This window comes from Prionailurus bengalensis, chromosome X, assembly GCF_016509475.1.
Source record: "Prionailurus bengalensis isolate Pbe53 chromosome X, Fcat_Pben_1.1_paternal_pri, whole genome shotgun sequence".
Lineage (NCBI taxonomy): Eukaryota > Metazoa > Chordata > Mammalia > Carnivora > Felidae > Prionailurus > Prionailurus bengalensis.
This window is the reverse complement of record NC_057361.1, coordinates 6,498,106-6,510,699: the sequence shown is the minus strand read 5'-3', so window position 1 is coordinate 6,510,699 and position 12,594 is coordinate 6,498,106. Positions and strand designations below refer to the sequence as shown.

Genomic DNA, 12,594 nt, shown 5'->3' with positions numbered 1-12,594 from the left:
GCAATTCCAGAATGAGAAAAAACAGGAGAGAGGGAATAAATCATAAGTTATTTTTTTTTCAGTCCAAAAAAGTGATTTCTGTTTCTGATAGGAGCACGGCAGAAGCTTAGTTCTGAACTGTCTTCTCCTGGAAAACTTACACAGTTTCAAGGAAAAACAACAGCAACCTACAGGACACATTTTCAGTGAATCTGGGAAATAGAGAAAAACCTGGAGACTCCAAATTATAAGCACAGCTCCCAAAGTCAGAACCAGCAGGAAGCCTGAATGGAAAGTCATGGCAGTTTTATGTAATCATAGTATAAACATAGTATAATGTACCAGGGAAGGTTTGCGTGGGAGTCATCCACGTGGAGGTGCTGTTTAAAGAATGACTGCTTTGCCAAAGAGAGGAGAAAGGGCTTATGTCGGTGTTGTTTTAACATGCTTACAGATCACCTTGTCATAGGGGATCTTGTTACAGCCTTGTCAGGACTGGGACCTGAAGTTCTGCATTTCCAACAGGGCCCTGGGTGATGCTGATGCTATCTGCCCATGGACCCTGGGAATAACCAGATCTACAGAGCACACTTTGAATAACAAGGCTTTAGAGCAGGGTTCTCAGCTCTAGCTGCACTTTCTAAGCATCTGGGGAGCTATAAAAAGTCCTGTTTCTCAGGCCTCATCCCAGAGAAGTCCATCAAATCTGTGGGGACCCAGGCATCAGTGGTCAACTGCAGCTCTAAAGGCAGAATCTGGGAATTAGGTGTTAAGCTAGAGGCACTAGGGGCCACGAAGGTACCTTAAAGAGGGAAACAAGTCAGGTATAGTGGGGAGGGGCTAGCAGCCCCCCAGACCGTGGCCATGTGGAAATGTGGGCCTAGTTGTTAGCAGATATTCCAGTTATTCAAGATGGCCAGGCATGTGGGTGCAATGCAGAATGGAAAACAATGCATTTTTATGCATTGCCACCCAATCCAGATTTTTCTGCAACACCGAGTGGACAGCATTGGGCAGACTAGAAAACCTGCTGGCTAACTTGATGGCAACTGCTGAATTAAGATGAGAGCTCGAAGTGTGCTGGAAATGTGTTTGTCATCCTAATGACTGAGGGTTGGAAGGTACCCTTGGCAGGGTTCAGGGATGCCAAACACCTGTGGTGCTGGGGTAGCTCTGTACCATGAAGAACAATGGAAAAAAAAAAAAAGAATAATGAAGACTTGTCCTGGCAAAATGGCAAATGTCCCTTCAGAGAAAGAGGCACATTAGGACTTGGGGAAGACAGTTTGAAAAAGTGACTAGATAATCCAGGTTTCTCTACCTTGTTTCCTAGGATACAATTATCTGTATCTGTCCATCTCTATCTCTCTATCCATCATTATCTATCTATCCATCCATCATGAATCCATCCATCTATCTATCCATCCATCCATCCATCCATCCATCCATCCATCCAACGTCTATCTAGTATGTATCACCATACACAGAAAAACATTTTTTTTTTCTGGTAAAGAAGTATTTGAGGCAATGGGAAAAAATGAATAGTCAAATTGTATTATCATAAACTTTTTTTTTTCAGTTTGACATTGACTATATTATACATTCTAAAGCTGTGTTCATATTAAGCCATAAAAGATTCCACAAGCATCTTCACCCAGGCAGCCACTTCTCTACTTTCATGATAATATCTTTTATCCATTTGTTAGTCCTGCATAACATACACCTTTATACATTCCTGTTGAGACTGCCAGCATGGTGGCCATAATTCATCCCAGCTTTCTACTTTTACTTTTCATTCATGTAATTCTCTACTCTTGTTAAAGTTTTAAAAAATGCCCAATGATATACAATGAAAATCATTCTTTTTCTCAGCCTGCTTAAGTAGGCTATATGTCTGGTGAGGCTTTATGGACTTGTACGGTAAAGATATAACTTTATATTATATAGAAGGAATATGGGAGAACTGTTGCTGATTAAAAGGCATCACACTGGAGAGTGACCATGTGCACTGAAGAAGGAAAATGGAAGTAGGATTGGATTACAAGTGTGAGGTTCTGTAATGGGAGATTCCGAATGCCAATTGGCCATTCATTCCTGGAGTGGAATGCATACCAGCACCGCAGCTATCCAAGTTTAAGTTTTTACATGCTCACAGTTTTGTGAATAAAGGAAGATAAAAGTAAAATAAGAAAGAAGTAAAATAAAGAAGAACCTATAATGCGGTGTGTCTAAGGGCTGTCCTTGATCACCATCTGAAGTCATCTTATTCATTTCCATCTCAGCTCCCAGTATACCAGTCACCTTGGATTAGCCTCCCCAGCCCTCATATGGCCTCATCCTAACTTAAATAATTACACCTGAAATGGACTCATTTCCAAATAGAGTCATGTTCTGAGGTACTGGGGGTTAGGATTTCAACACATGTATTCCGGGGGGACGCAATTCAACCCATAACACAGATATGCAATACGTATGTATTGAATGAATGAAGAAAGGTAGGGAAAGGGCTTGCCTGGGCACCATTCTACTTCCAAGTGGTCAGGACACTGCAGGTGTCTGATTACATCTACCCCAGGAGTCTGTATTCTGTAAAACGTATGAGTCAATGATTGTAACTGGATTCTTTATAAACACAAAAAGGTGATTCCTTGAGTGACATGAGTGGTGACAGTATATACATTGCCAGTGGTTTAATAACAGATAAAGTGTAAACGTGTAAAGAATTTTAGGAAGACCATCCAGGTACAGCTAGAGAGTGGCTTTTGATGTGACCTGTTGGTTCCTGAGCTGAACCTGCAAGCTTGGACCTTGGAGACACTGCTCTCCAATGTTTGAAAACTCATACTAAAGCCCAAGTTCAGGAAATTGCCCCAAGCCCTACCTATGCTCTCTGCTTTGGATCCCCAGACTTTCCTGTCATTTGGCTCCTAGCATCACTCTGAGTTTCTGTTGTCATCTGACCTTTTCCGTCTTCTTAGTCATCCTGTATTTGTCCATCCCTGACTTGCCACTTACTTGTATCACAGGACATAAATGTGTGGCAGAATTCATAGACATTTTGCATATCATTTCTCAAAAGTTCTAACTTTATTTTTTTTTTAACGTTTATTTATTTATTTATTTTTTTTTTTTTTTAAATTTTTTTTTCAACGTTTATTTATTTTTGGGACAGAGAGAGACAGAGCATGAACGGGGGAGGGGCAGAGAGAGAGGGAGACACAGAATTGGAAACAGGCTCCAGGCTCTGAGCCATCAGCCCAGAGCCCGATGCGGGGCTCGAACTCACGGACCGCAAGATCGTGACCTGGCTGAAGTCGGACGCTTAACCGACTGCGCCACCCAGGCGCCCCAACGTTTATTTATTTTTGAGACAGAGAGAGACAGAGCAAGAACGGGGGAGGGTCAGAGAGAGGGAGACACAGAATCCAAAACAGGCTCCAGGCTCCGAGCTGTCAGCCCAGAGCCCGACGTGGGGCTCGAACTCACGGACTGCGAGATCATGACCTGAGCCGAAGTCGGCCGCTTAACCGACTGAGCCACCCAGGCGCCCCAAAAGTTCTAACTTTAAACAGGAACTTTCTGTTGTGTTTATAGAAATGTTGACACCTGCATATCTATCGTGCTTGCTCCTTCTGTTCCCAATCGCTATCGACAGATTTGTGTAATGCTGGAACTTCTGTAGTTGCTGAAAAATAAGCACCATGAGGGGAAGGAATCATGTGTGATTTTTTGACTGTTTTTTTGAGTTTTTGATTTTTTTTTCCAACTGTATTCTCAGTTCCTGAATATCACTTGGCACATATTTGTTTTCTTACAGAGATTCCTTTCTTGCTGGGGACCTAAGTACTAATCACTTCAGCCTTCAGCAGAATGATTGAAAGTAACTAATGTGGACATTGTGGGAGGCATTTTATGTACTTTTATACTTTAGGCTGTGGGCTGTAAGCTGCTGGGAAAATGTTCCTCTATCTTGTCAAATATATTTCCTATATACTGTTTTCTGTGTCTGTAAATGAACATCTTCATTTTCAAGACAACCATGTGTCTACTCAGAGCCAGCTTCACATTCAGGTAGGATTTTCTTTAAAACGCTTCAAATGTGAGTTCTTCCCATGTGAAACTAATACTAAAAAATTAGCAACTTATCCAAAGTCACTTGGCTAGGGAGTGGCAGAAACAGTACTCAAACCAGGCTTTCTAATTCCAAGCTCCGTGTTCTCTCCAGGAAAATATTCAAGTGACTGTTTTTCTTAAGAGACAAAAAAAGGGAAAGAGGAAATGCACAAATTTTACAATTCATAGATCCAAAACTGGGAGCAATCACCTTATTCTATAGCTGGGGAAACTGAAGCCCAAAGACTCCCTCAAAAGGTCACAATACTGGGACAAGAGTGTCTAGAACACATGTAATAGAAATATAATGCTGGCCTTAATGCCAGCCATAGTGGTAATTTAAAATTTTCTAGCACTGTCATTAAAAAGTGATAAAAAGGGGCGCCTGGGTGGCTCAGTCAGTTGAGCATCCGACTTCGGCTCAGGTCATGATCCCGCGTGGGGCTCTGGGCTGACAGCTCGGAGCCTGGAGCCTGCTTCGGGTTCTGTGTCTCCCTCGCTCTTTCTGCCCCTCCCCTGCTCACGCTCTGTCTCTCTCTCTCAAAAATAAATAAACATTAAAAAAAATTTTTTTAAAGTGATAAAAAACAGACAAAATTAATTTTAATAATACAGGCCACTGATCTAGTACATCACAAAAATATCATTTTAGCACATAATAAATACATGAATAAATAAATAAATAAATAAAACTAAGTTTTTTAAGTTTATGTATTAATTTTGAGAGAGAGTGAGTGGGGAAGGGGCAGAGAGAGAGGGTGAGAGAGAATCTCAAGCAGCCTCTGAGCTGGTGCAGAGCCCGATGCGGGCTTCAATCCCATGAACCCATGATCCCATGAACCATGAGACAATGACCAGAGCTGAAATCATGAGATGCTTAACTGACTGAGCCACTTAGGTGCCCCAATAAATAAATTATTAATGGATATTTTGTATTCCTTTTCTCATACCAAATCTTCCAAATCCTGTGTGTGTTTTATACTTACTGCACCTCTCAATTCAGGCTCGCCATGTTTCAAGTTCTCAAAAGCTGCATGTGGCCAGTGGCTACCCTCGTGGACAGCATAGCTCCAGGACAACCCTGAAGCCCTTATTTTCTTCTCAGCAAATGCACAGTGCCTCCCAGACTTAAATGTCATTGGAATTCATAAAATAATAATCATAAAGAGCTGGTGCTTATTTTGAATTACTGTAGGTGGAAGAAGGCAGGAGCAGCAACCAGCTGGGAAGTACATTTCATTCGTGGAAGATGTTTTAAATTACAACTCCTGTGCTAGTAATGCAAATCAGTAACGAAAACTAGATTATAAATTTCACAGTGGGGCATAATATTGAAAATATTTGTGTTCTGAAGATAAAGATGAGTAATGTACTTTTGACGTAATGCTTCCAGGACTTCTGATTCTCATTCTTTGAGCTATTTTCAATTATGGTAACATTTCTATCAAAACTCACTCCCTTCTCCCTGGTACCCCTTCCATGCACCCAAGGAACAGCACATAGGCTCTCGTAACATCTTGGTAGAGGAGCTGCCCCCTTTTCCTCACTTAAATCCACTCTAATGCTACCAGTTCAGTCTTTCCCTAAAATATGCCCAACAGAACAACAATTCTGTGGAATGTGGTTAAGGATTCTACAAGGCAAAAGAGTTTCTGTGTCCAAATGAGTTTGGACAATACAGGACTAACCGTATCTGTTATGACGGGATTTGGTTGGATGTGACAAAGTCGACACACAGTTTTAACTAAGCAGGAATTGATTTCTTCTCACATTATAAAAGATCCAGACATAATCCAAGGCTGCTGAAGTGACTTCACATTCTTCCCAGTATCCCAGACTGTCTCCTTCCTCTCTCTTCTTCAGCTTGAACTTAAAAAAAAAAAAAAAAAAAAAAAAAGTTTATTTATGTTTGAGAGAGAGAGAGAGAGAGAGAGAGCGAGTGAGCGCACAAGCAGGGGAAGGGCAGAGAGAGAGGACCACACAGAATTTGATGCAGGCTCCAGGCTCTGAGCTGTCAGCACAGAGTGCGACGCAGGCCTGGAACTCACAAACTGCGAGATCATGACCTGAGCCGAAGTTGGATGCTCAACCCATTGAGCCACCCAGGCGCCCCATTCAGCTTGTACTTTTAATCTTCCTGCTCATTGCTTCCTACTTGCAAGATGGCTTCCCCAAAAGTATATGTTTTAGGCTCAAAGAAGAAAGGAGGGGTGGAGGGCAGGAGGGATGGAGGGATGAAAGGAAGAGGGTTAGGAAGGATGGAAGGAAGGAGGGATGGTGGAAGGAAAGATGCCTTCATCAGAAAGCTAAAACTTTGCCCACACTCTCTAGGAGTCTCCTAGTTAAGTTTCATTAGCTGGAATGATATCCCAAGGCTACCTACAGCTTCAAGAGAGTCTCGCGAGATGTATATATTTTAACAGAGCACATTATGGTGGTAAACTAAGTCACACGGCTCTTCTTAAGAATGAAGGAGGAAATGGAATCTGGGATGCTCAGCATGTGCCACATGGAGTTTTCTTAGAGCCTGTTTTTTGTTTGTTTGTTTGTTTTTTGTTTTGTTTTTGTAAGATTTTGCTTTGTACATATCAAATGGGGTGGGGGGCGGTATTAACCTGCTTTCTTGACCAAAGGGATCAAGCACCTGCACGCTGACCTCTTCCCTCTGCCTCCGCCTGGAACACAGATACCACTTCTGGAGTGACAGCGACCATGTGGCCGGAACCAGTGCAAGTCCCCGAGAATTCCAGAACCGGCAGCCCTTCAGTGAACGCCAGCCACTACCTGCGAGCGGACTGCGCTTACGTGACAAACTGCAAGTCTCCATCAGCCCAGGTAGCAAGCCTCCCCGGCAAGCTGCGCTGAGAAACCAGCCTGCGACTGCAGCTGGCCCTCCTCAGCTCCCGGCAGCCTCAGCGGCCGGCCGGCGCGGGCTCTCCTGGGCTCCCGGCAGCCTCAGCGGCCGGCCGCGCGGGCCCTCCTCGGCTCCCAGCAGCCTCAGCGGCCGGCCGCGCGGGCCCTCCTCGGCTCCCGGCGGCCTCAAGCTCTCTCTCCCTCAGAGCGTCCTGCGTCCAAGGTGGCGGCGCCGCTCTGGGGGTCACCGGCGCCCTCCCTGCCCCTTCTCGCCCCTCACAGCCCACGCAGCGGCCCTGACACCCCAAGGCAAGCACTGCGGAGAGATGGGCCCGTCCCGGAAGTAGGGGACTCGGGGTCGCCGTAACCCACCCTCCGTCCTGGGGGCGGGGGCTCCAGCCTGGCGCCGCCCCCTGAGGGGCGGAGGCCTGGAGCCCCACGTGCTACGCCCCAACTTTCCAGACCTGCACCCGAGGGAGGGGCCCCGAACAGCTAGCTTTGAAGGCCCCCACAGACCTGGGCGCTTACCCGCACAGTCCGCCTGTGGTGGAGCGTCGCCTGAGGGCAGGCTTCTGGTTTCACAGTGTGGCGGCTGCTGGATGCACTGCGGCCGGAGGCTGGCGGGCGCTGGCTGGCTTTCTTGTGAGAACTCTAGATCCAGAGCGTTCCGTGGCAGGAAGCTTGCCTCCACGCAGGAACGGGCTGTGGCATTCGTGCAGGTGGGCCTCGCGCCGCAGCCAGTGTTGCGGGGAAGGCTCCTGGCTCCTGCGGGGCCACTGCGCGCAGCATTAGGCTCTGACGCGAGTGTGGCTTCCTGTTCGGCTCCCTCGTCCGCTTGACAGCCCGGAGACCTACCCTGAAGCGGTTCCTTTCTCGAGGGTGGGTTCTCCTTCCTGCTGCTGCCTGCAATGTTGCCCCACGTGACCCGTTTGGAACGACCGTACTGCTGTTTGACTCCAAGCGTTTCTGACTGGGAATCTCTAGCTGGTTCCGCCACTGAAGGATTGGACGGACGGCCTTCCATCTGTGATGTCTTCCTTATCGTGGACTCTCTGCCATGTACCTGTGGATGTTCACATTTGGGCTGGTGGCCATCCTGGTACCCCGTGAGCCAGTTTCTAAGCCCTAGACTCCTTCTCGACCCTGCTTTTTCCATCAAGGGTCCAGCATGACCATGGGTTTCCGGCAATTTTCTCTTCGTATTCTGGGAAACTGTATGGGGTAGTCTGCCTCCGAGATGGCCCCCAGTAATTCTTCCCTCTTTTTTTTTTTTTTTAATTAAAAAATTGTTTTTTAATGTTTATCTTTGAGAGAGGAGTGCAAGCAGGGGAGGGGCAGGGAGAGGCAGACACAGAATCTGAAGCGGGCTCCAGGCTCTGAGCTGTCAGCACAGATCCTGATGTGGGTCTTGAATCCACGAACCAAGAGATCATGCCCTGAGCTGAAATGAAGTTGGATGCTTAACCGAGCCACGCAGGAGCCCCTTTAATTAAAAAACAACTTTTTTACTGTTTATTTATTTTTGAGAGAGAGGGAGAGAGAAAGAGGGACAGAGCACAAGCAGGGGAGGGGGCAGGGAGAGGCAGACACAGAATCTGACGTGCCTCCAAGCTCCTCTGAGCTGTCAGCACAGAGCCTGAGCTGAAGTCAGGCGCATACCAGACTGAGCCACCAAGGTGCCTCATTTTTTTTTTTAATGTTTGTTTATTCTTTTTTTTTAATTTTTTTAAACGTTTTATTTATTTTTGAGACAGAGAGAGACAGAGCATGAACGGGGGAGGGGCAGAGAGAGAGGGAGACACAGAATCGGAAACAGGTTCCAGGCTCTGAGCCATCATCAGCCCAGAGCCCGACGCGGGGCTCGAACTCACGGACCGCGAGATTGTTACCTGAGCTGAAGTCGGACGCTCAACCGACTGAGCCACCCAGTTGCCCCTAATGTTTATTTATTCTTGAGAGAGAGAGAGCGAGCGAGCGCAGGGGAGGGGCAGAGGCAAAGAGAGAGGGAGACACCGAATCCAAAGCAGACTCCAGGCTCTGAGCTGACAGCACAGAGCCCAATGCTGCCAGAACTCACAAGCCGTGAGATTGTGACCTGAGCTGAAGTCCTGCGATTAACACCCGAGCCACCCAGGTGCCCTTAACTCTTCCCTCTTGATATTCGCATCCCGTGCACTTTTCTCCACCTTGATGCACGCTGACCAGTACGATATTATGACTGAGAGAACATGGAAACGATGAGGTGTTACTTTGGAGGCTAGGTCATAGAAGGCATTGCCAGTTGTGCCTTCCTCTGTCCTGGATCACTGGCTCTGGGGAAGACAGTTGTCACGAACACAGTTAAGCAGCCTCGTGAAGAGGTCTTTGTGGTGAAGAACTGAGGCCTCCTGTCAACAGCCATCACCAGATTGCTAGCTCTGTCCACATTCCATTTTGGAATTGGCTCTTCCTGCCCCCACCAAGCCTTCAGATGAGCACAGCCCTGGCGGACACGTCCCGGGAAACCCTGAGCCACAACTACCCAGGTAAGCTGTTCCCAAACCCGTGGTCCAGGGACACTGTGGCAGATACCTGCCATTGTTTTACGGTAAGTTTTCATGCAATTTGTGAGAGGGCAGCAGAAAACTAGTACATAATCGCTCAGGGCCCAGCCATAACCTCCAGAAGCTCCCGCAGAGGCCCCTGCCCTTTTGCTGGGCCACAATCACATCTGTGCTACAAAAGTGCCCGTATGATATTTCCCATTTGGGACCTAAAATAAGTACCTTTCAGCACTTTTTCAGTACTTCGGTCCTTACTAATTTGGGAAAATGAGAAGTGGTGTGCAAACTCAAAGAAAAAAGGCAAAATAATATTTTAAGATGTCATTGATGTAAAAAATATAATAGAATTTTTAAAGATGGGAAAGTTCAGCCTCGTCAAGGAGCCAAATGTTTCCCCCCTGAGGTTATGTGAGGCTCTGGAAGGGTGCAACGGCTGCCAATTTTTGGGAAGCCGTGGAGCCTGCTGGAATTGAGTATGAGGTCTCCTTCATTCCGCTGTGTACTTTGGAAGGTGAGGTGTGCTTCCTTTATACTTGCAAAGATACGCCATTAGAGCCCTGCCCAGGAACCAAAAGGGAGACACACAACTGTTAGGTGAGAAATTGTGTGTTTTCATCCACAAACAGTGACAGGTTTGCAGGTGTTATATATATACGTGGGTGAGGCAGGCTGAGTGGGTAAGCATCCAGCCTGGCTCTGTGAGGCCCTAGCGTGTTCGTGATCTGCCACTCTGCTCCTTTGTGAGGTGCGAGATACAAGGTTATCAGAAGGGTTGAGTGAGAGTTCCATGGTACCTCCTCCATTCTCTTCTACTTTCATCCTGATCGTGATAGATGATTGTGTTGCATTATCAAACACGAATGCGGTTGTAAGGGACAGGTCGAACAGCACACGGTGCATTGCAAATAGAAACCGAGCCCCATGAACCTCCCCACTGGCATTTAACCTAATCCGATCACAATGACAGCACGTTCCCTTAACATGATTACCACAAAAATGGGGCCAGGGACTACACCAGTGTTACTCTAAATTTTTACCTTGTTTGGTAAGTACAGACTATCTTTTTATTGTGATTATTGATTATTGTTAAAATGTAATGATCTCTTCCTTGGGCAGACAAGATGAAAGTGAAATATAATCTTTCCTGTCGTCCCTGAAATGAGAAAGTATAGAAACAATGTGTTACCCCAGGGGATTTTACACACACACACACACACACACACACACACACACACGTGCACATGCTCCCGTGATTTTGGAAATGCAATGCTTCCATATGTTGGCTTTTTTTCTTTTTTCTGTTGACTAAAGCTCACAACTTAATGTTAACCCCTAATGAACATCTCTATAGTTCATCTTGTTAACTTTTGAAGATGTGGATCAAAAATGGTGTTAAAGTCAACTGGAAACCTCACAGAAGGATGGATGCTAGACAGCAGGACTAAGTGGATATAACTCTCTCACTGTCTCACTGGGTTAAAACCATACCAATAAACAGAAAGAAAATCTCTCTCATTTTCAACAGTTGGCTTTGAACATTAGGTTTCATTTATAAGCTGATTTGTCCAATTACTTAAACTTGTCTGATAGAAATAAGAAACAGAAGCCCTTCTGAAGCTCCTGCCCAGCTGTCTCCTTGGGGACCCTGCCTCACCCCTCCTCTCCTGTTTGGACCCTGCAGATACGTATTGTAATAGGGATGTTAAAGATGTTTGCTGCAGCACCCAGACAACCGGGAGACCGCCGGCAGGTTCACCGGTGTCACTCTCCTGAAAGCACAGTTTGTCTCGGTAGTACACTTACGCAAGAGTAGAGACCTGAAGGGACAGGAGCAGCACAGTGTGCTTATGAGGGTTCTGATCCCCTCAGGCTTCCTGGAACTCTTGAATGACGATTTCTTTTTTTTTTTTTTTTTATGAAATTTATTGACAAATTGGTTTCCATACAACACCCAGTGCTCATCCCAAAAGGTGCCCTCCTCAATACCCATCACCCACCCTCTCCTCCCTCCCACCCCCCATCAACCCTCAGTTTATTCTCAGTTTTTAAGTCTCTTATAAGCTTTGGCTCTCTCCCATTCTAACCTCTTTTTTTTTTTTTTCCTTCCCCTCCCCCATGGTTTCCTGTTAAGTTTCTCAGGATCCACATAAGAGTGAAACCATATGGTATCTGTCTTTCTCTGTATGGCTTATTTCACTTAGCATCACCCTCTCCAGTTCCATCCACGTTGCTACAAAAGGCCATATTTCATTTTTTCTCATTGCCACATAATATTCCATTGTGTATATAAACCACAATTTCTTTATCCATTCATCAGTTGATGGACATTTAGGCTCTTTCCATAATTTGGCTATTGTTGAGAGTGCTGCTATGAACATTGGGGTACAAGTGGCCCTATGCATCAGTGCTCCTGTATCCCTTGGATAAATTCCTAGCAGTGCTATTGCTGGGTCATAGGGTAGGTCTATTTTTAATTTTCTGAGGAACCTCCACACTGCTTTCCAGAGCGGCTGCACCAATTTGCATTCCCACCAACAGTGCAAGAGGGTTCCCGTTTCTCCACATCCTCTCTAGCATCTATAGTCTCCTGATTTGTTCATTTTGGCCACTCTGACTGGCGTGAGGTGATACCTGAGTGTGGTTTTGATTTGTATTTCCCTGATAAGGAGCGACGCTGAACATCTTTTCATGTGCCTGTTGGCCATCCGGATGTCTTCTTTAGAGAAGTGTCTATTCATGTTTTCTGCCCATTTCTTCACTGGGTTATTTGTTTTTTTGGGTGTGGAGTTTGGTGAGCTCTTTATAGATTTTGGATACTAGCCCTTTGTCCGATATGTCATTTGCGAATATCTTTTCCCATTCCGTTTGAATGACGATTTCTTAGCTCACATCCAGTGGGGCTGACTCTGGCCTGCAGATGGGGAATTGGGTGATAGAATGTGCTGTCCTCCTTCTTCCACTCTAACCCACACCTGGGCCCCACCTGGGCACCTGCCCACCTGCCGGGAGGACCTGCTTCCTGATGTCAAGGGCACACAGGAGGAGAGGAGGTACCCTTCACTGCTTTCTCAAGTGATGGAATTTTGTTTTCTTGTTCTAGTTTTGG

The 12,594-nt window shown here is 46.0% G+C and overlaps 1 protein-coding gene and 1 long non-coding RNA gene across 2 annotated transcripts in view; both read left to right on the top strand.

Annotated features, from left to right (window-relative positions):
- The window catches only part of LOC122477724, a 129,339-nt gene extending 121,055 nt beyond the window's left edge, over window positions 1–8,284 (top strand). Inside the window, exon 3 of the mRNA XM_043571051.1 lies at window positions 6,779–8,284. Within this exon, the coding sequence (XP_043426986.1) occupies window positions 6,779–7,292 (514 nt within the window). The 3' untranslated portion in view covers window positions 7,293–8,284. The remainder of the gene's footprint in view (window positions 1–6,778) is intronic.
- A 713-nt stretch (window positions 8,285–8,997) lies between these two features.
- The window catches only part of LOC122477603, a 363,494-nt gene continuing 359,897 nt past the window's right edge, over window positions 8,998–12,594 (top strand). The window contains exon 1 of the long non-coding RNA XR_006295735.1: window positions 8,998–9,470. This is a non-coding gene — a long non-coding RNA (uncharacterized LOC122477603). The remainder of the gene's footprint in view (window positions 9,471–12,594) is intronic.